The sequence below is a fragment of the Delphinapterus leucas genome, chromosome 10, assembly GCF_059928025.1.
Source record: "Delphinapterus leucas isolate spDelLeu-1000000601 "Yukka" chromosome 10, BTC_Dleu_Yukka2, whole genome shotgun sequence".
NCBI classification, from domain to species: Eukaryota; Metazoa; Chordata; class Mammalia; order Artiodactyla; family Monodontidae; genus Delphinapterus; species Delphinapterus leucas.
The window spans coordinates 16,450,393-16,475,473 of record NC_143138.1 but is presented as its reverse complement, the minus strand read 5'-3'; the positions used below and the strand labels follow the sequence as shown (position 1 = coordinate 16,475,473).

At 37.9% G+C, this 25,081-nt stretch overlaps 1 protein-coding gene across 1 annotated transcript in view; it reads right to left on the bottom strand.

The window, feature by feature from the left end:
• CDKAL1 (CDKAL1 threonylcarbamoyladenosine tRNA methylthiotransferase) overlaps window positions 1-25,081 on the bottom strand; it is a 648,803-nt gene that overhangs the window by 251,097 nt on the left and 372,625 nt on the right. Inside the window, exon 10 of the mRNA XM_022586761.2 lies at window positions 14,335-14,501. Within this exon, the coding sequence (XP_022442469.2) occupies window positions 14,335-14,501 (167 nt within the window). The remainder of the gene's footprint in view (window positions 1-14,334; window positions 14,502-25,081) is intronic.

Here is a 25,081-nt window from a genome sequence, read left to right as displayed (position 1 = left end):
CATGAGAAGAGATCTACAGTAGCTTCAACAATATAAAAGACAGTGACTGTGGAAGTTGAACTATCTATTAGAATATAAATAACGGAGTAGTATTGGGTATGGTTTTTAGAAAAAGAATCAATAAAGAAAGAGAAGGAAGCAACTAAATGTCATATGCAAGGTTCCGTCTGAGTAAGCCACAGTATCCTCTGTGTGGTGCCCACAGCTACAAGTATCTAATGAGGTATGCGTTTTAGTCTCCAAATCTCTGTGCTTTCTGTGAGGGTGTTGTTTGTTACAGGCCACTGAGAGACTCAATTAATAGTGATCTTTTGCTGTCAGTAACCTACTAATGACATGAGCTCCTCCCCAAAAGCTTTACAAGGGCAGATGGAACCATAAGTGATTGACGGTACCTTTGACATGGAACACAAAAACTAAGGAAGAATACTGAGCTAACCCCATACACTTATGGCCTGACACATACAGAAGCAGCCCATTTTAAGGCATAAGTAATATTTAATGACATCAGCAGGAATGGCAGAGTAAAAACCTCTGAAAATCCTCTCCTACCTAAAAGGCAATGAGGACAGTGACAAAAATGGTCAGAATCAATTTTTTTCAGAACTCTGGAAATTAACTAAAGGCTTACAGCAATCTGACGAGTGTTTATTCCAGAAAAATGGAACAATCTTGGTAAGAACAGAAAGTTATGTGGCGTTTTAAACTGGCCCTTTTCTCACCTCTCACTTCCCAGTTCTGTGGTAGCCTTGAAAACCAACAACCTTCAATCATGGTGAAAACCAGCAGTCTGGCAGCCACTGAAGGGGGCAGAAGAGGGTTGGAGCTCCTTCAAAGCCCCATTCCCAGAAAAACTGTCAGTATTTGCCCTGTGCAGTGGTTTCGTGGAAGACTCTACTCACATGGCTTTCTTATTTAACCTGACCTGGCACTCACCCAGTAGAAAAGCTTTTTTTTCCCAGGGGCATTTGTCAAAAATAATCATCGCAATTGCTTAACATCATGGCTGCCTGGGGCTGCAAATAACAGAGCAAATAAGAAGCAAATCAAAAAGCATAAAAGGAAAAGCTAGGGAATGTGATGTCCAGGGGGGATTTTGAAGCACACTGACACGTTCCGGGGGATCTAGAAGGCCATGTGCACGCACAAGGACGTGTGCATGTCCAGGCTGTGCACCTGTTCAGGAAAGACATGAGAAGGCCCTTAATTCTCACCTCTGGCTAAGTCTGAGGTTCTACACAAACAGGAAGTGCAGGTAAAGATGGAGGTATAGGCAACCTGAGCACTGAAGGATGCTCCAATATGAACAAAGGGCTCCTCCACAAAGACAGACTTATTGGTTCCAGGTTTTAAGGAAATCTCTGTCCAATCATGAGCTGACTACTAAGCTAATTTGATAGACTTCACTGGCCACATATAACAAAGTAGACTTCACTGAATTAATTAAGAAAAGTCACTAAACAAACAACAACAACAATAACTCCTGTCAAGAGAAGACTATCTGATTTCCAGAGCTGCCACATTATATTTAAAAGTATATTAAAATAAATAAATAAATAAAATAAAAAATAAATAAAAATAAACAAACAAACAAACAAAAACTATGTTGGGCTTCCCTGGTGGCGCCGTGGTTGAGAGTCCGCCTGCTGATGCAGGGGACACGGGTTCGTGCCCCGGTCCGGGAAGATCCCACATACCGCGGAGCGGCTGGTCCCGTGAGCCATGGCCGCTGAGCCTGCGCGTCCGGAGCCTGTGCTCCGCAACGGGAGAGGCCACAAAAGTGAGAGGTCCGCGTACCGCAGAAAAAAAAAAAAAAAGTATATTTAAATGTCTAGTTTTCAACAAAAAATTATAAAATGTGAAACACACACACAAAAGCAATCGATAGACACTCTCCCAGCAAAAGCCCAGATTCTGAACATACTTGACAATGACTTTAAATCATCATTTTAAATATGTTCAAAGAAGTAAAGACAATCATGTGTAAAGAACTAAAGAAAACCATGAGAATGATGTCTCACTGAATGAAGAATATCAATAATGAGACAAATTATGAAGGAGAACCAGATAGAAATTCTGGTATGAAAAGTAAAAGAACTGAAGTAAAAAATTCACTACAGGGGCTCAGCAGGAGACTTGAGCTGGTATAAGAAACAATCAGCAAACTTGAAGACAGGTCAATTGAGATTGCTTGGTCTGAGGAACAGAAAAAAAAAAAACAATGAATAAAAATTAACAGCGCCTCAGAAATCTGTGGGACACCATTAAGCATACCAACATACATATAATATGAATTCCAGAAGGAAAGAAAAAGGCAGAAAAATATTTGAAGCCATAATGGCCCAAAACTCAGAAATCTGAAGAAAAACAATCTACGTAACCTAGAAGCTCTACAAACTCTAAGTAGGATAAACTTAAAGAGATCTATACCTAGCTATCTCATAAACCGCTGAAAGATAAAAACAATCCTGATAACAGCAAGAGACAAGCATCTCATCACGTGTAAGGGATCCTCAGTAAGATTAACAGTTGGTATCTCATCAGAAATCAGAGGCCACAAGGCAGTGGAATGACATATGCAAAGTGCTGAAAGACTGTTAACCAAGAATTCTGTATCCAGAGAAGTCATCCTTCAAAAGTGAAGAAAAAGATAAGCTATGCCCCGATAAACAAAAACTGAGAGAATACTTTTCTAGGAGACCTGTGTTAGAAATACTAAATGGAGTCCTTCAGGCTGAAATGAATTGACATTAACTCCAATCCACATGAAGAAATAAAGAGCACAGGTAAAGGTAACTACAAAGGTAACAGTATAAATGTGGTTTTTGTTTGTAGTTCTTGTTTTTATCTTATCTAACTTAAAAGACAACTGCATAAAGCACTAATTATGAATGCGCTGATAGGTGTACATTTTACAAAGATATACTTTGATAACATCAGCATAAAGAAGGGGAGAGGGAATTGAGCTATATATAGAGGCAAAACTTGTGTATCCTGTTACAAAGTTGATATTAACCTAAACTAAACTGTTACAGATTAAGACACTAAGGTAACCACTAAAAAAATAATTTTAAAGATTATATATATGAATTAAAATGGCACATAGAGAATATCTATTTACCACAAAAGAAGGCTGTTGTGGGTTGAACTGTGTGTCACAAGAAGACACGTTGACGTCATCATCCTCAGAACCTGTGAAAATGAGCTTCTTTGGAAATATAGCGTCTTTGCAGATGTAATCAAGTTTAAATGAGGTCATACTGAATTAGGGTGGACTCCAATCCAGTGACTGGTGCTCTTATAAAGAAGAGGAAATTTAGTCGCAGAGAGAGGAGAATACCATGTTAACACTGAAACAGAGATTGCAGTGATATGTCTACCAGCTAAGGAATGCCACGAATTACCAGCAACCACCAGAAGCAGGGAGAGAGGAACGGGACAGATTCTCCCTCAGAGCCTCCCGAAGGAACCAACCCTGCCAACACTTTGATTTGGGACCTCTGGCCTCCCAAACTGTGAGGATAAATTTCTGTTATTTTAAGCCACCCAGTTTGTGGTACTTTGTTACAACCACCTTAGGAAACTAATACAAAGACAGTAATAGAGGAATAGAGGAAGAAAAAATAACAAGGATCTATTGAGGTGGAAAGACAAAGCTTGGCTATATAGTAGCCAATTAATGAAAAGATTAATGTCTGAAATTTCAACTGATCAGCATTTAGGCAGACATACCATATGACTGTATAATAAAAAATTGATGTAAAGCTTGCTTTTTAGATATATTTTAACATGTAAATATGGAAGTTACTTCTTTGTTGCCATATATTAGAGACACTCTAATCCACAATACTTTCTCTAGTCAAACACTGCTTTACAAGCAGCAAACTTTTCGCAGTGTTTTTAAAAACACAGAAAAATGCATGCTACAAAAAGAGACAGAATAGATTTTTTCCCACCTAAACTAATGAATAACTAGAGAACTTTCAATATTACTCTAAATAGTTTGACTTCTCTGGCCCACATGCAGCATCCTCTGATGCTAAAAATGATTCATTACACAAACACCATTCATGCCCATTATAATCAACGTGATAGTTCTGTTCAACACATACAAATAAAGGTGTTCTTAATCATATAAAAATGCTTATGTTTCCAATTTAGGACACAATTATCATTTACTGTTAAATGACATTAAAGAATTTTGGACTTAAAATTTGAAAGCTTAACATTTTTATGTGGATTATTTTTGTGGTAGACAAAGGAAGATGTGGGAAAAAGAACCGATGCATATTGGATCTAGAAACAACAAACAATTTAGTATATTAAAAATAAACAGAAGCAAAGTAAGGAACTGCATTTTACTTTCTGAAAAATATGCAGAATGTCCCTCAAGTATTCTCTGAACCATTAACTTCATTACCAACCTTTCTGTTCTACACCATGAATCACGAGAAAATTCCATTACCCACCTGATATAAAATATGAAGATTTCATTTTACTAACTGCTGAATTAGCAATGGCCTAGGGTAGCCTTTCATAGGCTATCAGAGCAAAGAATCAATACGGAAATGATCCTAGTACCAAAAGAAAAATGTAAAGAAAAAACTACATTGAATGCCTTATGTGTTAGCCATGCTCTGTGCTTATGAAGGAAAGTCGAAGGCAGCTTTTCTCAGTGGTTTGAGCATAACTGCCTTCCTAAATTAATGAGAAAAAGTCCACAGATGGTGTATTGTGGAGTTTGAACTATACTAATTTCAACAGGTGACATGGAAGCCTTCTTAGCTACGCCTGTGAAATTAAGGATCCAGGGAAAACAGCAATGTGAAACGCCTTTTAAGATGCATATTAAACCATCACGTATCTAATGCCCTCCTTCAGAAACTGAAATGTACACTAGAATACTAAAAGATGAAACACGAATATTTTGTATGCCACAATCAAAATTTGTAAATTTCCAGCCTTCTAGTATCCTAGAATTATATTTATAATTCTGAAATATTAAAGTGTTCTGCTTTATTGGGTTGGCCAAAAAGTGCCAAGTAAAAGTTTTTAAGTAAAAGTAGAAGACATTTTTCATTTCCACCAAGAACTTTATTGAACAACGTATTCACCCTTTTGTTCCACTGCCTTCTGCCATTTTTCAGGCAACTTCATAATTCCATCTTCCCAAAACTTTTTATCTTTTTGAGCAAAGAACTGTTCCAGGTGCCTTTTACAGTCTTCCAGGGAATTGAAATTTTTTCCATTAAGAGAATTTTGTAAAGACCTAAATAAATGGAAATCCGAAGGTGCTGTGTCTGGTGAATATGGCAGATGAATCAGAACTTCCCAGCCAAGCTGTAACAGTTTTTGCCTGGCCATCAAAGAAACATGTGGTCTTGCGTTATCCTGATGGAAGGTTATGCGTTTTCTGTTGACTAATTCTGGACGCTTTTCGTCAAATGCTGCTTTCAGTTGGTCTAACTGGGAGCAGTACTTGTTGGAATTAATTGTTTGGTTTTCCAGAAGGAGCTCATAATAGAGGACTCCCTTCCAATCCCACCATATACACAACATTACACTCGTTGGATGAAGACCGGCCTTCGGTGTGGTTGGTGGTGGTGCATTTTGCTTGTCCCATGATCTCTTCCGTTCCACATTATTGTACAGTATCCACTTTTCATCGCCCATCACAATTTGTTTTAAAAACAGAACGTTTTCATTACGTTTAAGTAGAGAATTGCATGCAGAAATACGGTCAAGAAGGTTTTTTTCGCTTAACTTACGTGGAACCAAAACATCAAAGCGATTCACATAACCAAGCTGGTACAAATGATTTCCACCGCTTGATCTGGATATTTTTGAGTATGTCGGCTATCTCGCACATGGTATAACACTGATTGTTCTCAACTGATGTCTTGATTTGATCGCTATCAACTTCAACTGGTCTACCCGACTGTGGAGCAACATCCAGCAAGAAATCTCCAGCATGAAACTTTGCAAACCACTTTTGACACATTCAATCAGTCATAACACCTTCTCCATACATCGCACAAATCTTTTTTTGCGTTTTGATTTCATTTTCACCTTTCTTGAAATAATAAAGCACAATATTCCGAAAATGTTGCTTTTTTTCTTTCATCCTCAATATTAAAATGGCTACACAAAAATTCACCAATTTTGGACTTCCCTGGTGGCGCAGTGGTTAAGAATCCGGCTGCCAATGCAGGGGACACGGGTCTGAGCCCTGGTCTGGGAAGGTCCCACATGCTGCGGAGCAACTAAGCCCGTGCGCCACAACTATTGAGCCTGCACTCTAGAGCCCGCGAGCCACAACTACTGAGCCTGCGTGCCACAAGTACTGAAGCCCATGCACCTAGAGACCGTGCTCTGCAACAAGAGAAGCCACCACAATGAGAAGCCTGTGCACCGCAACGAAGAATAGACCCCGCTCGCTGCAACTAGAGTGAGCCCGCATGCAGCAACAAAGACCCAATGCAGCCAAAATATAAATAAATTTTTAAAAATTCACCCATCTTGATGTCTTTTTTTAATGCACGCTGATATGACAGCTGTCACATACAATCTAACAAAATTGTTTAGGATGAAGTTAAAGAAAACTAAGTGCTACTAGAGCCAAGTTTTTTTTCTTACAGAAAAAACTAAATGAACCTTTTGGCCAACCCAATATATATATATATATATACACACACACACATGTGCACACACACACACACACACACAGACATGGTTCCAGATGTTTGACTATGACACCAGTTGCTTTATAAAGCATTTGCTGAGGCCTTTTTACTTATCATCTTGACCCATATTTTATCCCTATGTCCCTACATTCTTTTCGTTTCAGGAAATGATCATCTCTTTTGGCAATGAATATCGGTATGTCTCTGGATTTCACTGGTAAAAAACTTAGGCCAATAGCAAGAGATAAAATGATGATATTAATGGTTGCAAAGTTCAGATAGTTTTTATCACAAAGTGGATTAAATCGTATTATGATAACCAAAGCCAATTTGACTATTTATATTCCTCTGCTATCTGGTAATTCAGAAATTGTAACTGAGGGCAGCAGGGAGGCCCACAAGGTGGGTCTCTGTATAAATTATTGCTGGCCATATAAACAGAATCTTAAAACAAGGCATTTTCCATTGTTCTCCCCCAAAAGACAGAGAAACCCAATATTTTCAACATGAGAAACATTCATGCACAAAATAGTTCATTTTCCCCCGAAAACATACCTGAGATGATAAGCATAAAGTAAAATTCCTGATGAAACTGATGAGTCTGTGGCTGTGAGGACAGCAACAAAGAGTTATTTGTTGAGATCAAGTCTATCTATTTAAGAGCTCATTTCTTTTCTGGGTCCTCTGGCCTGCATGTTACCCTGAGGCTTAATCACCCAGACAGAACGTTACAAACTGAAGCTCAGTAGTCATAAGCAAGAAGCTACGGAAGTTTTTCTGAGGAGCTGTTGGGTTCAAGAAAAGATGAGGCTTCTTGGGCAGGGCTGGGGTTAGGAGCTGAAGCCTGAAGAGGGAACAAGTGAGGATCACAGGATGGAAAGGGGTGAGATACAAGTAGGCGCAGAGGTGCAAATGTTTTGGTAGAAGGGCCAGACTGAAGCTTTGCTGGTGCTCAGATCCGGATCCCTCCGAGGAGGAGCAGAGGTGGAATGTGGGGTAGAGCCCACAATCATGCTTATGTGGAGTAGCATTTAAATTTCATGGTTTATCACAAGGAGTCAAGTCATTCGGCACATAGGGCTGGGGCATAACTCCCATTCCTTTCCAGGGGGGCTGCCCTCAGCTCTCATAATTAGGCCTGATAAGCTTTTTATTAAGTATATGAATCCTTTTAATATTTGATGGTTTCTTCCCCCTAAATTTTCAGATAGGCACAAACTTTGGTTTCCAGTTTTAGAGGTTTCACTGATCTCTTGAAATCTATTCACAAATGCCAGGTTAAGAATGAAGTAAACTGCTGATGATTCTAATCAGTAAGAAACGGGGTACCAACAGTCACACAAACCACACCAAGTTCCAAAAGCTATAGTACGTGGATGGCAGAAATAAAGGATTTTTCCTTTCCATTTCCTTGCTCAAAACGAATCACTGAGCATGTCCTTCTATTCACCAAAAGGGTGAAATAGTTTGTATACAACAGCACAAAATCTATTTGCATATTTTTCTATTATTCTGGAAAGTATAACCCTTAAGGAAAAAAAAAAGTTTAAAGACACATGTGAACTGTTGACTTCAATTTGGAAATTCTGTATTGCTCTGATGAAACATAAGCACAGCAGGTATTGTGTTTGCTATTATTTTGAAACTATGAGGCATTTTTCAGAAGTCTGGCAAGCCAAACATACTATTAATGTTCATAAATTACCATGCAGCAAAAGTCCTTGACATATATCTGCTGTCTTACCAGATAAATTAATTTTGCTAAATGTACTATTAGATTGGAACATAAGGTCATTTAAATAGAAGTAAATATACAAAAATCAAGGGTAGCAGGAAACTGACTTGTAGTGACTAAAAGATTTCTCAACCAAAAACAGATGGAACATTTAAAATACCACTATGATTAACCTTACACAATGTAACACATATAAGTAACAGAAATATACTAAATATAAATCTTTAAAGAACTTATACATTTTAATTCAAGCTGAATAAAATGTAGCATATCAATGTGAATATGAGTGCCAATATTCTCAGCAATATTTTACAGAGTAATAGAAATTTTAAAATAACCAATTTGCTTTGTTTATAATTTGAATGTAGGAAAAGTCCTTAATAACAAGCATTTGCACTCCAAATTAATCAACTTGCCCTCTCTGTTCCAGGCTGTAAGTGATGCACTAAAATTCTGATATGACTTTAAGACATACAGGCATTTTCAAGGAAGATAACAGTTATTTTAAATTATTCATAACACAAGGAGAACCAGAATAGCTTAGATAAATAAAATCCACAGATAATTCCCATATCCCTTTCTGGTCAACAGCTTTAATATCTTTTCCCTACCAGCCAACCCATAAAATGAAAAACAAGACAAATTGCCTGATTTTAATTTCTCCTCCTTGACCATCCACTGCTGACTTCTCTGATGGAGACTATAAAAAGCAGTGAAAGCTAAGAAGCGGGAAGAAGAAGAAAGAAGCTAAAAGCCTAGATAATCTACAAATTCAATAATCATATAATGAGCTCATTTGCTCTAGGTAGTCCTAAAGATACTATCTGTCACTACAATATTTTAGCAGGGCAAATAATAAAGCATATCCCTTAGATGGATTCTCCTCCACCATCTAGTAATTCTTCACTAAAGTGTGACTCATAAGTGAGAAACACATATGACAACCATCCACAAACTCTTCCAAAACTAGATGCTCAGCCCAGATATGAAGGTACCTCAATATGTATAAGACATGCAGTCAAAGAACAGCTAAACTTAGAGCCATCACATCATTCCATACACATTTATTAAGTGCATGTCATCACAGGCACTGAAATGCAAAGACAAACAATACAGCCTCTTCCTACAGATGGTAACAGTTTTGTTGGATTTACGTGTAAATAAGTAATGATGCACCATGATGAGTGCCCACAGAGATAGGCTGGACAGAGTCTGACAGAGCATGGAAGGAATCTAGGAAATACCTGAGCTGGCTTTATGGAAGATTCAGTATAGCAGAGAGCATTTTAGAGTCAGACAAGATTAGAAACCCATTCAGCTGCTAATTAGTTATGTAATTTGGCCAATTATTAAAGCTTTCTAAGACTTGGCTTCTCAATAAATAAGGATAATGTTATCTATATAGCTAGCTTATTGTAAGAAGGAAAAGAGATAATACGTGTATAGCAAGTAGTATGGTTTCTAGAAAATAATAAACGCCCAATAAATTGTACTGATGTTATTATGATTATTATTAAGCAGTGTTGAATAATGTTACCAGTGTCTTCTGGTGCCCAGGTACCAGTAGCCATTGCATCACTGTCACTGGCCACATCACACCTGGCTGGGTTCATATGTGTTATGTTCAGTCTGAATTAATACCTTAGCTGTGGGCTACCTACAACGCAGAGGGAAGAACTAACAATGTAGTTTCAAGAGTAATCAAATTCACAAGCTGCTCCACCTAGAAGGTCAGAGTTCATTAAACAGGAATACGCCAGTGTTATTATCTTAGCGATATCAACAGGAAAGCAAACATAGAGGGAAAATATCTCTTATGTGCCACTATAGGGGCAATATATTAGTCAACATATATATCAGTCAACATATGTATTTCCATTTAGAACCCGTTTTTTTAACAGAAAAGCCCAAACGGACATTTTGGCCAACCCAATAGTAGCAAATATTAGTGTATCTGATTAACTCAATACTAACAACTGTCATCATGTGGTAAGTATGAAACGGGAAAAAGTTAAAGTAAAAATAGCAGGAATATAAAATGGTAAAAAAAAAATACAGGCTACACAGGAGGCCTCATAAGGGTAGCAAAGGGAAGAGCAAACAGGGATGTAGTGGAGGAAGCATCTTAAGGACCCGGTATGTCATGATAAGGAGCTTATCTTTATTCTATGGGTAATGAAGAGGTATTACAGACCTAAGATGAGGTAAAACATTTTTTAATCTACTGTTTTATCTATTGTTTCTACCTCATATCCAAATTTAATAAGTATTACATAAGCTTATAATTATGTTTCTTCAATTCCAGGGTGTTTTCCCACCATATATATATGGTATACATATATAGAGATATGTTTGAGATATCTTTGACACTTATGTCATCATTTAAAATGAATCCCATATGGTTTTTTAGGGCAGTGACAAGTTAAAAATAGGGTTTGTAGGTATTCCAATTAGATACTTGACTTTGCCTGTTAGGGATTAAGAATTCTCCCTCCTTTCCTTTTATTCATTACACATTTATTCAATATCTACCATATAAAGTGCCACACACAATGTTAGACTCTCAATTAAAAGTTAGACGTGCATCCTACGTTAGACGTGCATCCTACGTTAAGTGTGATATCTTCTGTCCCTTGGAACATTTAATAAAATGTATTTTCAACAGACCTATTTTTCCACACCATACGTTTAAATAATGATAGAAACGTTGGTATTTTCCTTTAAATGATTTCCCCTTTAAACTGTGCAATTAAAAAAAAAGCTGGTAAAAGAGTTTAAGAGAAAAATCTCAAGTCAGGTGAATGTGAAGTGAACATAACCAAGAGGAAGGAAAACAGCCCCGTGAAGTGCTCGATAATTAAAGTCTGTAGCGTGAAGCATCTTCCAGAAACACAAGAAGGCTGGGTCCTACCAATACAATTCGCCAGAAACCCTCACCGTAAGTGTATTAAACCATCAGAGTAGTTTTTCAAGAGTGGCTTCCTTCTATCCTGGCAGTTAAAAAAAAATCATCACCTGTCATTCACTGGTGTTATTTTTCCCCCCGTTTTCAGCTTTTCCCGCTTCTTTTTTTTTTCTTATTGATGAATTTTCTTCAGCACTTTAGGTAAGTCAAGTAATTTCTTCAGAGCAGTCTCAGCTTAGTGAGAGGAAAATGGGGAAATACGATGCATTGTGGGTGCGGGGTTAGGCTCTATGGGGTTGGCTCTCTTCCCTAATGTCCTCTTTCACACTTGGAAGCCAGTGATGCCTGTGGAGCTCAGATACCTTTTCTGTTACAGAAGGATGTGTTTGTAGGACACTGCGAGCTTGAAGCTCTGCCACTCAGAGAAGGATGAGAACCACCACCAAGGTGTGCAGGTCTTGTCAAAGCGACAGAGGAAGACTTGAAAAGCTCTTGCTTCCAGATACTTGGGTTTTCTCGTTCTAGCACATCTTTGTTTGTTTGTCTCCTTTGGTTCTGTTTCCTTTGGACTGCTCTCTCCTTTGCTGTGGAACCATAGGATGGAATTACTCCCTGCATATCAAGTGGAGGGGAATGGGTGGCTTTCTTTGGGACAAACTCTCACCCTTGAAGCTCATTTACTTTGTCATCTTGGGCTGCCTCTTCTGGCCAGACGACTTCAAAGTCCAAGATGGCAGAGGGGCTCTACAATTTAGTTTATGAAAAAGGCTCTTCCTTTATTCATCTTTTATTCATTCATTTATTGAGCCACTAGTGGGTGGGGTAGATCAACACATAGATGTGACAAGGTCCTCGCCTCGTGAAAATGAGAATGTAGGAGGGAAGGCCAACATTATAGATATCTTAAAGCAAGAATTTTTTTTTTTTTTGCGGTACGCAGGCCTCTCACTGCTATGGCCTCTCCCGCTGTGGAGCACAGGCTCCGGACGCGCAGGCTCAGCGGCCATGGCTCACGGGACCAGCCGCTCCAGGGCATGTGGGATCCTCCAGGACCGGTGCACGAACCCGTGTCCCCTGCATCGGCAGGCGGACTCTCAACCACTGCGCCACCAGGGAAGCCCAAAAAAGCAAGAATTTTTAAAAGGTAATTTTATGACAATTGTAACTTGCTATCACTCTAAGTACAATCTATGAACTAAACACCTGTGTTCTTCCAGGTAAAGCGTAAAGCTACATTTACCGTCCTCTGTTGATTTTTAGCAGCTCTTCTGGAGCATCTATTCGGAGATCAACAACTCTAGCACTATTTTAGATGCTGAGCATTAGGGTTTGCTATAAACGCGACACTGGTTTCTGCAATCTTGCAATTAATTAAAGGGTTGAGTTTATTCCAAGAGATATTAGGTTTCTCATCACAGAGCCAATACGTGATTTTTTTCCCCTTGTGTTTACTCCGCACCTGAACTGCTCTGACTGTAGCCCCACCTGAACTGCTCTGACTCTAGCTACTAACGTTCTCTTGAAATTTGATAAGATTTTTTAAATCCAAAGAAACTGGGGTGTTATCAGCTATATATTGGCAGGGCTTGCTTCTCTTCCTACCCACCATATATCCAGCACATCTCCTGATCTTCATGATGGATGCCTCACATTTACTGCAAACATAGCAAGACTGCTGTAGCTCTTAGCAGATTTGATTTTTACAGAGAATCACTGGCTTTTTCAAGTGCCACGTCAAAGGGTTAAGTAAAAACTGACATGCCTGTGGCTTACTTTTAAATAGCAAATCATAATAGTCACACACTGTCCAAAGTTAACATATAAATCACACACCTTTACTAAAAAGATCTGGTTGGGAAAATGTGAATAACAAAATTGAAATCGCGAAATTTCTTCATTATTTATAATTAATGATCAGATTGCGATCCACTCTGTTTTCAGAATTTCTAAAATAGGTTGCTGATAGCACGGTGGCTTTTCAACAACAACCTCAACAAGTATAGGCCTCAAATCAAATCAACAGAAATAATCTTTGAATATTCATTCACATTGAATTTCAGCCACTATACTTGCTAACTTTTAGAATTCTGAATGTCATTTTTCTGTACAAACTGCAAAGAACACAACTGATAAAAACATAAGTGAGTTGTTTCTGTACTTTGCACATGACTCTCCAACAGCACTTATTAGATTTCTTATTCTTAACTATGGACCTAACAGCATAATCTTATTTCTCAAATAATAATCATGGATCCCAGCATATACTTTTTCATTTACATGGTTGCTCCCTTGTCCATATTCTTTGCTCATATTTATTGTATCATTTGTCATCAAGTACCACAGTTACTTGTACACACATCCATTTTCCTAGTTTAATAGTAAGCTACTTGAGGGTAGGCACTCTGTTCATCCATGGAAGGTATAAAAACAAAGCCAGGGATCTTGCATTATCATAACTCCTTTTTTCACAGCGACCACAAGAGAATCAAGTGGAAGACTACAAAGCTCTACGTCTCCTGGATTTCATTTTTCCCCTAACTATTGCCAGACAAAAGAATCAAATTTAAAACATCCTTAAACTCCACTGCACAGTATCCTCATTGGTAGGGCTAACAGCAGTTCAGATAATGCAATGTTCACAGTTGGTTGCAAAATCAATGCAACGTGGTAGCAGTCCTGAAATACACACGGGTTATAGACAGAGGAACTGAGGCAAATTTATGCATTGGAAAACTGAAGGGCTGTAAGGAAGAAACAAAGAACTGGGACAAGATGGCAAATACTGGAAAATCTAGGCAACATTAATTAATGGTGAGGAAGCAGAAACAAGATGTGAAGACTGACAAAGAAGGGACTTGAAATTCCCGATTCATTCTTGGTAACGTGGGACCACAAAAAAAAAAAATGTGAAAGCGATTTTAAATGAAACTCATGTGATGGTGCTGAGGCTGCCACGTTGTCTGGATTGGTCCGTCTCTGTGTCAGCATGGAAATGGGGTGCTTTTCCTTACCTCCAGATGCTCTAAAATATAGGGCGGATTTGTCATGCCAAGCCTCAGCATTGCTCCCTCCGGAATCACTTCAACCAGTTTCCACAGCAGTGCGGGAAGACTGGTGCCAATATCTCTGCCATAAGCCCCTGTGTCTTCACTGGTCAACCATATTTCACAAACACCCTCTGTGAATCAAAGGAGATAATTAACAAATCTGTTGCAGAGCCGTTTCCTTCATCATACAGCTGCTCACTCTTTTTAATGCAGTATTTCTCAACACTGATATGCAGGCAGCCTGGGTATTCAATTGCAGAGAAAAAGCAGCTTATCCCATGGTGGCACTGGGTCATTAAGTTCATTTTATGAACACCAGAGAGTTACAACAATGCTGTAAATTATCAGTGCGTCCTATGGAGTGATTAACATTCACAGCCAATCAGTTCAACCATGCTTCCTCCAAAGCACTTTGATCAAGACTAAAGCTTTAGTCCCCTCACAGACAATACCTAGTTTATTGAATAGCAAAAGCCCCGGAACTGAAACAGTCACTCCACAAAATAGGTACTACGAGCAGTTAACTCACTAATCAGTCTGTCACCGACCCAAGGAAAATGTCAAGTGTTGTTAAAGTTCGACTCACAAATTATTAATTATGAGGTACCCATTTCTCCTGTAGTAACCATGCTAATTTGTTCTCTTAATTCAATTAAGAACAGAGTGCATTATATTGCTGCATTCAAAGAAGTTGGCTACTGTATCAACTAAGCATCTGTGTTGAAAAAGCTGTTTACTAAAAATAGAACAGGTTGCATCCTATTTTCCATCAATCAGACTTTATAAAAATGTATCTATGTTTCCATGTTGTTGTTGTTATAAAGAATCCTGACTTCCAATATTACCCGCCTGCAATAACATTCTACCAGAAATTGAAAGGAAATACTTCTGGATCACCTAGTATTACTTAAAATAAATAAAGCAGAGTTAGCAAGAGCCACCCAAGTTTGCAGGGCACACAGAATCTTTCTGAAGGCACATTCAACTAAAGGATTAGCCTGTTTTAAAAGGCCAAATGATTCACAAGGCTAAAATAAACAGTGAAATGGGCCTGTGAAATTTGTTCATGCTAACGTGATTTGTTGCTTCTGAAGAATCTCAACACACACACAAGGCACACAAAGACAGCCTGAACCAAAAGTAGAAGTTTCTAGGAAGAGTCTTAAAATTAAAATTTTAAATTGTCTTTAGTTGACAGAACAGAATAATTTCAAAAATACATCTAAATATTCCTAGCCAAGAGAGACAACAAATAGAACACACAGCTTCTGTGTGAATGTGAACTTAAAACTTATAGAACAAAGAAGCAAAAGGGAAAGATCTTCACTCTCTTTAACATGTTCCACAGAGGTGGAAAAATATATCAATACATGAAGCTAACATCTCCAGTCACTATTCTTTCCTTTAGAAGAAGAGATATATTTACTTTATCAACAAACTAGCCAACCTCCATAAAAACATGTTCACTTTTCCCCACTTTACTATCTTTCTGAGACAAGCACGTCCTCACCCACACCCAGACAACATGGAAAATACAAGGATAGAAATAAAATTAGTTTCCCAAAATTAAAGAACAGGAGACATCAAAAAACAGCTCCATTTTAAAAGTTAGAGATGTTTTTAGTATTTGAAAATCAATAATGTTATGAATATATATGGGCTTTCTTAATTTAAATATGTAGTTTCAGAAATTAATAAACCTTTGCTTAGTTTTAATCATTTAATAAAAAGTTTTATCCTCAAAGTAAATAATCTGGCATGTCCACAGGCTACCTTTGTAGCTCTGTAGTTTTATAAATATTCTCTGTACATGGAGTAAATATTTTTCTATTGAAAAAAACTGGTTGCAATTAGTGGTATTATCTCTATTTTAATATTACATATGCCATCAGACACTGGACTCATACAACCTTTTTTAAAAAAATCTTATCACAAAATCCACTCCAGGAAAGAGATGGCTAAGTAACAACATAAATGGATTTTAAAACACTCTGAAAGAGGTTATAAAAACAGGACATTATCCATGATTTTCCAGTTACTGGCATCTGAGCAACACAATATGAATATTTTTAAATGAACAGAATAATTTTAATTTATAATTTTTCCATCCAAATGGTTCCATGTTACGCCTTATGTAGAGAGAGCGAGTTCCTGGAACAGTGCCTTGCTGTTGCTAGATGAATATAGAAGGGGAAAAATCGCTATGAATAGGAATGGGAATAACAGCCATGCAGAAAACAGCATCCAGCTCTTCAAGCTGCATAGGTGGGGACCAACAGCCCCCTGGTGGGCTGAAGCTTCAAATTAAATCACATGAAGAGGAAGCAGCTGTAACACTACATCAGCAACAACAGGAATAATGGTCTTGATGTCTCCAAGATCAAGGCTGCTAAAATGCTCTCTATAATGGCAACCTGGTTTAAAACACAATGAAATAAGAAAACATGTGTAAAATGTGAAATCCTTGGACTTGAGAAAAACTGTGCCTTGCCAGTTCAATCCAAAAATTTGTCAAAGATGATTTTGCTCTAACGTGAGAAAGTTCAGGTTTGTAAGGTTATATTTCAAGCGTTCATTCTAATGAGAGCTGATCCCTCCCACAGTTAGGCCACAGAAAGCCGTTTCATAGTAAAGGTGAAGCTCAGTGTGGAATCCCGAAGTCCTGTGATTATTCATAGTGCAAGCAGTGCCTGTCAGGTCAGCTTGCATATGAATTCACCAGGGAAACCGAAGGCTGCAGTCTGTAATCACTAATGGATATTGGGACACACATGCATGCTTTGAGCTGCACTCTTAATTGGCTATACTTATGGACAGAAGTGCTTGCCTAAACAGCTTCATTCCTTAAGGACTCCAGTTATGAGCTACATTCCTTTGCACATTCATTTCTTTATTCATCCATCAAACATTTATTAAGCCCTTACCTACTATGTGCCCTGCAGCTCTTCCAGCTCATGACAGATACGGATTCATCATTAAACTTCTGAGATCTAAGACTGGCTATTACTCAGGCTCCGGTGAGGGGACACTTGACAGACATCCTGGGAACTTCATATACATCCCTATCAGTGGTGACGTGGAGGCGGATGGGTACTGGAGAACACAGCCTTAGAAACCAAGATCAAGGGCGAACTGAACTGGCTTGACGTGGGTATGATGTCAACCCCAATGAGACAGACCCCCATCTACACTGTAACATGGATTTTGACTAATACATGTCAGAAAAACAAACACATGAAAATGAAAAAGAGAAGCAGGCAGGAAGAATTGAGATAAGAGAAGTGAATGCCCAGTAAAAACTCCCATGCCTGTAATAAATACATGCAAAAAAAGAAAGTGGTGGGGAGAAATTCAGGAGACAGGAATGAGGCTTTTTTTAAACATCCAAGGAGGAATCTTACTTTTTCCTAAAATTGTTCATCTACCTGACTTTTGTTCATGTTCCTTAAATTATTCAGTGTATCTGATTTTTCTAATGAACGTTAGGTTCATAAGATCATCTATCATCCTTTTGTTGTGTTAATTTTGGTTTAAAAAAAAGCAAACACTAGGAAGAAATGAAATACATCTTACAAAGGAAAACGCTTCAAAAAGTTAAGTTACTGGAATCCATTATCATTTTACCCAAGTAATTACAGATCAGCCTACAGTTCTAACACTACTTTTCCCTGAATAGAGAGCAGCTACAACAGCTGCATTCTGATCTCTGCTTCATAGTAATGTGAGATGACAGAGGATGGAAAACATAAAGAAGACATAAAAGGTTAATAATAAAAGAAAGATCATATTCTCAGTAAAATAGTCTCACAACAAAGAAAATCCTTTCTGAAAAACCAAACTTTGCCAAAACTCAAGTTCAAAAGATTATGACTCACTATAACTCTTCCTGTGTATGAGCTTCATTGTAACAAATTAAAATATGGGTGAAGATTGATTTTATCTGGTCAGAGAAGTGAGATTTCTCTGGTAGCTTTTGCTTTATCACTGGGGAAAATTTCCATCATAATAAATTGTTTCAATTATTCCATATGAGTCTCTAAAAATAGAGATTATAAAAATATAAAACTGTAAACAGTGATTAATTGGATCAATAGTTAAAAAACACTAGATGGTAAGAAAATCTACATCAATTAAACATAATTATTTAAAAAATCACCTCATGTGCAGAAAAGGGAATCCTCCTACCCTGTTGGTGGGAATGTAAACTGGTACAGCCACTATGGAAAACAGAATGAAGGTTTCTCAAAAAACTAAAAATAGAGTTGCCATATGTCCCAGCAATCCCACTCCTGGATGTATATCCAGAGAAAACTATAATTCGAAAATACATGCACCCCTATGTTCATAGCAGCACTATTTACAATAGCCAAGACGTGGAAGCAATCTAAATGTTTGACAGATAAATGGATAAGATGTGGTACATACACATACACGATGGAATATTACTCAGCCAGGAAAAAAGAGCTAAATAATGCCATTTGCAGCAGCATGGATGGACCCAGAGATTATCATACTAAGTGAAGTAAGTCAGACAGAAAGACAAATACCATATGATATCACTTATATGTGAAATCTAAAATATGACACAAATGAACTTATTTACAAAACAGAAAACAGACTCACAGACAGAGAGAACAAACTTATGGTTACCAAAGGGGAAAGGCAGTGGGGAGGGATAAAATAGGAGTTTGGGATTAGCAGAATCAAACTACTATATATAAAATAGATAAACAACCAGGTCTTACTGTATAGCACAGGGAACTATATTCAATATCCCATAATAAACCATAATGGAAAAGAATATGAAAAAAGAATACACACACACATACACTCTCACACATATATATGTATAACCGAATTACTTTGCTATATACCAGAAACTAACGTAACACTGTAAACCAACTATACTTCAATTAAAAAAAAAAATCACCTCGAAGTCTGCTATATCTTTCTTCCTCAGAAGATGTGTTCTCTCTCTTCCTCTATCTTGTGCTCTCCACTACTAGCCTTGCCTTTCCCTCCTCCCACAATTCCATCCCCTAGTCTTTCACCACCATCCATCCCAGCCTTCATTATCCATTTTCTTCTATAGCCAATAAGGAATATGAATTATACATTATCTGTAATGTTTATTTAATATGCATTACATTCTCTGCTCTTAATTCCCCATTCTCTCTTTTAAGGGTCACAGTGTATATTAACTAGATTTTTATGGGCTCTTTCTTCTCAAAAAATAATCTTAGACAATTCACAAATGAATATGACCCTCTGTTTAAGCATTTGAAAGGTCATGGAAAGTTCTTCAATGGCAATGTTTCTAAGTAATAATATACACAGGCAGCCTTCTACCTATTTAGCTTATTCATTTAATAGTGAATTAGACAATATAACTCCTTTGGTCCCTTCTGATCCTGTTATTAGATACTCAATGGTCTTATGTTTCCCATTTAGATAAAAAAGGACTTAAATAACAATTTTATTAAAGATAGCATCACAGCAGATCCAGTCAAGGCTATCTTTTATAGAATAATGATCTATCACTGATAAATACCCAATTAATAGGCCACCATAGAAGACAGCTATTAATTAGGTAATCTTTAATTATATCATGTTTATACTACTTTTTTAAACTTTTGAAAAAAGTTTATTAGTGACCTGAAGGGTTTTCTTTTCCTCTTAATATTTTTTATTTTTTTAATTAATTAATTTATTTTTGGCTGCATTGGGTCTTCGTTGCTGCGCGCGGGCTTTCTCTAGTTGCGGTGAGCAGGGGCTACTCTTCGTCGAGCTGTGCAGGCTTCTCATTGTGGTGATTTCTCTTGTTGAGGAGCACAGGCTCTAGGTGCATGGGCTTCAGTAGCTGTGGCACGTGGGCTTCAGCAGTTGTGGCTCGTGGGCTCCAGAGCACAGGCTCAGTAGTTGTGCACACGGGCTTAGTTGCTCCATAGTATGTGGGATCTTCCCGGACCAGGGCTTGAACCTGTGTCCCCTGCATTAGTAGGTGGATTCGTAACCACTGTGCCCCCAGGGAAGCCCCCCCCTTTTTATTTGAACAGTGCTAAATTTCAAGAAAAGTTTCAAGAGTAGTACAACGAATCCCTGTACCTCTTTCACCTAAACCCAGGAGTAATATTTTGTCACATTTGTGAGCACTCTTCTCCACATCCACAAATACAAGTTTGTTTGTTTTTTTTCCTGAACCATCTGAGAATTAGTTGCAGACATTAGGGCACTTTACCTCTAAATATGTTAGCATATAGCTTCTAAGATCAAAAACATTCTCCCTTACATTCTCAGAACACAACCACTACTGCAGGCAAACCTAACACTGGACGACACCACAGTCAGAACTCTATGCTTTGTCATTTGCTGTTCCCTCTGTCTAAAATGCCTTTCACTCTTCTTGCATAATGAATACCTCTTCCAGGAAACTTTCCTGACCAACCAGACTAATTCAGATGCTCCTCTCCTGTGCTTCCAAGCATCTTGTACAAAATTCTGTAATACAATGTGTTATAATTATTGGTTTAATTGTGTCGCCTGATAGGATGCAAGCATCTTCTGGGCAGAGATGCAAAAATCTTCCTAATACACATATGCCTAGGACCTATTATAGCGCTTAGCACATAGGAAGCACTCAATAAACTTTGGTTCCATGAATCAATTTAATAAGATTGCGTTTAGTAAAAATGACTAATTAAGTTTAATTTAGCTAACATTTGACAAGCACCTCTTCCTTGGCCCCACAAAGGTATATATAAACATACATGTATGCACACGCACACACACACACACACGGAGTGTACACAGCAGTGTACAACGTTCTGCATTAGGCAATAAGGAAATATCAAAATGAATTTTCTTTGGAAAATATGAAAATGTAGCTTGAATGTTGCAATGTTTGTTGCATAGTATCTTAACTTCTAAGCAATCTTACTCAAAGTTCCTTCTTACCCTATAGTGATCATTGGATAGCATGGCAAGTGGATAAAAACTATCTTTTACTTAGAAGTAAGACTTTCCGCTTACACGTAGGTTCAGATGGATCAATTACCCATAAATCAATTAAATTTAAAATGATTTTTTTTAGTGCTTGAATAATAAGAGTTAACAAAGAGACAGTATTTCCAGAGCATCCTGACATCTGTGATTACAGTCATACTCAGAAAAACTGTTGTTGGCATAAATTGATAATGTTGCTGCTAAACAAAAACAACTGTTTATTTCTTTTTGAAGGTCATAATCACATAAAAATTGTTTATTTCCATACTTCCATAAGAATTTGGAAACAATGGAAAGCTAAAAGCAAATTAAACACCACAAAATGATGACACGCTTTCTGAAAACAAGGTATCTGACTCCCCAGGCTCCAAAATCTGCAATACGCCTCAATGCAACAGATTAAGTTTATCCTCTTAATACCAGTGTGTTCTACTCCATATACGGTTTTTTTAAACACTCCTAGAGAGAATACAGACGGCTGCGTCTGTGAAAGGACTCTCTGGTATTTCAGTAGGATGTGGGGAGAGATGTTACCTTATTATTAAAAGAAAGCACAAGAGGCTCAACTCCCAGCAGTCCAAATAGTACACATATATAAAAGGAAGTAGGAAGAGGAAAGGATACATACCTGTAATGCAGTACCTGTTCTCAGAAAAGACTAATATGAGCTGATCATGTTGATGGACAGAAATTTATCTAGATTCCATGACAAACTTAAAGAGCTGCAGAATAGTTTAAAGGGTAAAGAAAATCTAAAAAGCCAAAAGATTTTGTGTTATTTTGGCCACTGAACTCAACTACAGAATGAAGAACAAATAGAACTTAAATATTTACAAGAACAGAATATTTTTATGATTAATGTTTTCTGGTCCTAAAGGTCTTTCTCAAAAGTGAATTCCAGGCATACACAGTGTCTCTGCACACGGCCTGCACCATCTTGAGTTGAGCGATCTGTGAGGAGCTTCAGCACACATACCAAGCTCAGGTGTCGGCTCAGCCATTTCACAAGGATCTCTGCTCTGAAGGGCCAGGGGCAAGGCCTCTGCACAGGGCCCGCTATGAGAAAATGAAACGGACTAAGCACAAAGGAAAAACAGGTGGATAGGCTAGGTGTGAAGTGACATTGCCAGATTTATGTCCTTGCCAGATGAAATGTGGATCCTCTAGCAACAGGAGTAATGGAAGATTTCCCTAAATCTGCCCTTAAGATTTCCCTTGATTGATCTGTGAGTATGGAACATTTCAAAACTGAATAGTGTGAAGAGAGAGGACCTTCAAGATGGTAGAGACGTAAGACGTGGAGATCAGCTTCCTCCCCACAAATACATCAAAAATACATCTACACTGGAACAACTACAGAAGACCTACTGAACGCTGGCAGAAGACCTCAGACTTGCCAAAAGTTGTGTGGCGGACATGGTCTTGGTCAGGCCTGAGCCTCTGAGGTGATAGAGCCGAGTTCAGGACATTGGAGAGACCCCCTGGCCACATGTAATATCAATCAGCAAGAGCTCTCCCAGAGATCTCCAACTCAATGCTAAGATCCAGCTAAGCTCAACAACCAGCAAGCTACAGTGTTGGACACCACGTGCCAAACAACGAGCAAGACAGGAACACAACCCCACCCACTAGCAGAGAGGCTGCCTAAAATCATAATAAGGCCACAGACACCCCAAAACACACCACTGGATGTGGACCTGTCTGCCAGAAAGGCAAGATCCAGCCTTATCCACCAAAACACAGGCACCGGTCCCCTCCACCAGGAAGCCTACACAACCCACTGAACCAACCTTACCCACTGTGGGCAGACACCAAAAACAACGGGAACTACGAACCTGCAGCCTGTGAAAAGGAGACCCCAAACACAGTAAGTTAAGCAAAATGAGAAGACAGAGAAACACACAAGAGATGAAGGAGCAAGGGAAAAACCCAACAGACCAAACAAATGAAGAGGAAATAGGCAGTCTACCTGAAAAAGAATTCAGAGTAATGATAGTAAACATGATCCAAAATCTTGGAAACAGAATGGAGAAAATACAAGAAACGTTTAACAAGGACCTAGAAGAACTACAGAGCAAACAAACAATGATGAACAACACAATAAATGAAACTAAAAATTATATAGAAGGGAGCAGTAGCAGAATAACTGAGGCAGAAGAATGGATAAGTGACCTGGAAGATAAAATAATGGAAATAACTACTGCAGAGCAGAATAAAGAAAAAAGAATGAAAAGAATTGAAGACAGTCTCAGAGACTTCTGGGACAACATTAAATGCATAAACATTCTAATTATAGGGATCCCAGAAGAAGAGAAAAAGAGAGGGACTGAGGAAATATTTGAAGAGATTATAGTTGAAAACTTCCTTAATATGGGAAAGGAAACAGTCAATCAAGTCCAGGAAGCGCAGAGAGTCCTACAGAGGATAAATCCAAGGAGAAACACGCCAAGACACATATTAATCAAACTATCAAAAATTAAATACAAAGAAAAAATATTAAAAGCAGCAAGGAAAAAGCAACAAATAACACACAAGGGAATCCCCATAATATTAACAGCTGATCTTTCAGCAGAAACTCTGCAAGCCAGAAGGGACTGGCAGGACATATTTAAAGTGATGAAAGGGAAAAACCTACAACCAATATTACTCTACCCAGCAAGGATCTCATTCAGATTTGAGGGAGAAATTAAAACCTTTACAGACAGCAAAAGCTAAGAAAATTCAGCACCACCAAACCAGCTTTACAACAAATGCTAAAGGAACTTCTCTAGGCAGGAAACACAAGAGAAGGAAAACACCTACAATAACAAACCCCAAACAATTAAGAAAATGGTAATAGGAACATACATATTGATAATTACCTTAAATGTAAATGGATTAAATGCTCCAACCAAAAGAGAGAGACTGGCTGAATGGATAAAAAAACAAGACCTGTATATACGCTGTCTACAAGAGACCCACTTCAAACCAAGGGACACATACAGATCAAAAGTGAGGGGATGGAAAAAGATATTCCATGCAAATGGAAACCAAAATAAAGCTGGAGTAGCAATTCTCATATCAGACAAAACAGACTTTAAAATAAACACTATTACACGAGACAAAGGAGGACACTATATATTGATCAAGGTATCAAACCAAGAAGAAGATGTAACAATTGTAAATATTTATGCACCCAACATAGGAGAACCTCAATACATAAGGCAAATGCTAACAACCATAAAAGGTGAAATCTACAGTAACACAATCATAGTAAGGGACTTTAACACCCCATTTTCAACAATGGACAGATCAACCAAAATCAAAATAAATAAGGAAACACAGGCTTTAAATGACACATTAAACAAGATGTATTTAACTGATATTTATAGGACATTCCATCCAAAAACAAGAGAATAAACTTTCTTCTCAAGTGCTCATAGAACATTCTCCAGGATATATCATATCTTGGGTCACAAATCAAGCCTCGGTAAATTTAAGAAAATTGAAATCGTATCAAGTATCTTTTCCGACCACAACGCTATGAGACTAGATATCAATTACAGGAAAAGATCTGTAAAAAATACAAACACATGGAGGCTAAACAGTACACTAATAAATAACCAAGTGGTCACTGAAGAAATTGAAGAGGAAATCAAAAATACCTAGAAACAAATGACAATGAAAACATGACAGCCCAAAACCTACGGGATGCAGCAAAAGCAGTTCT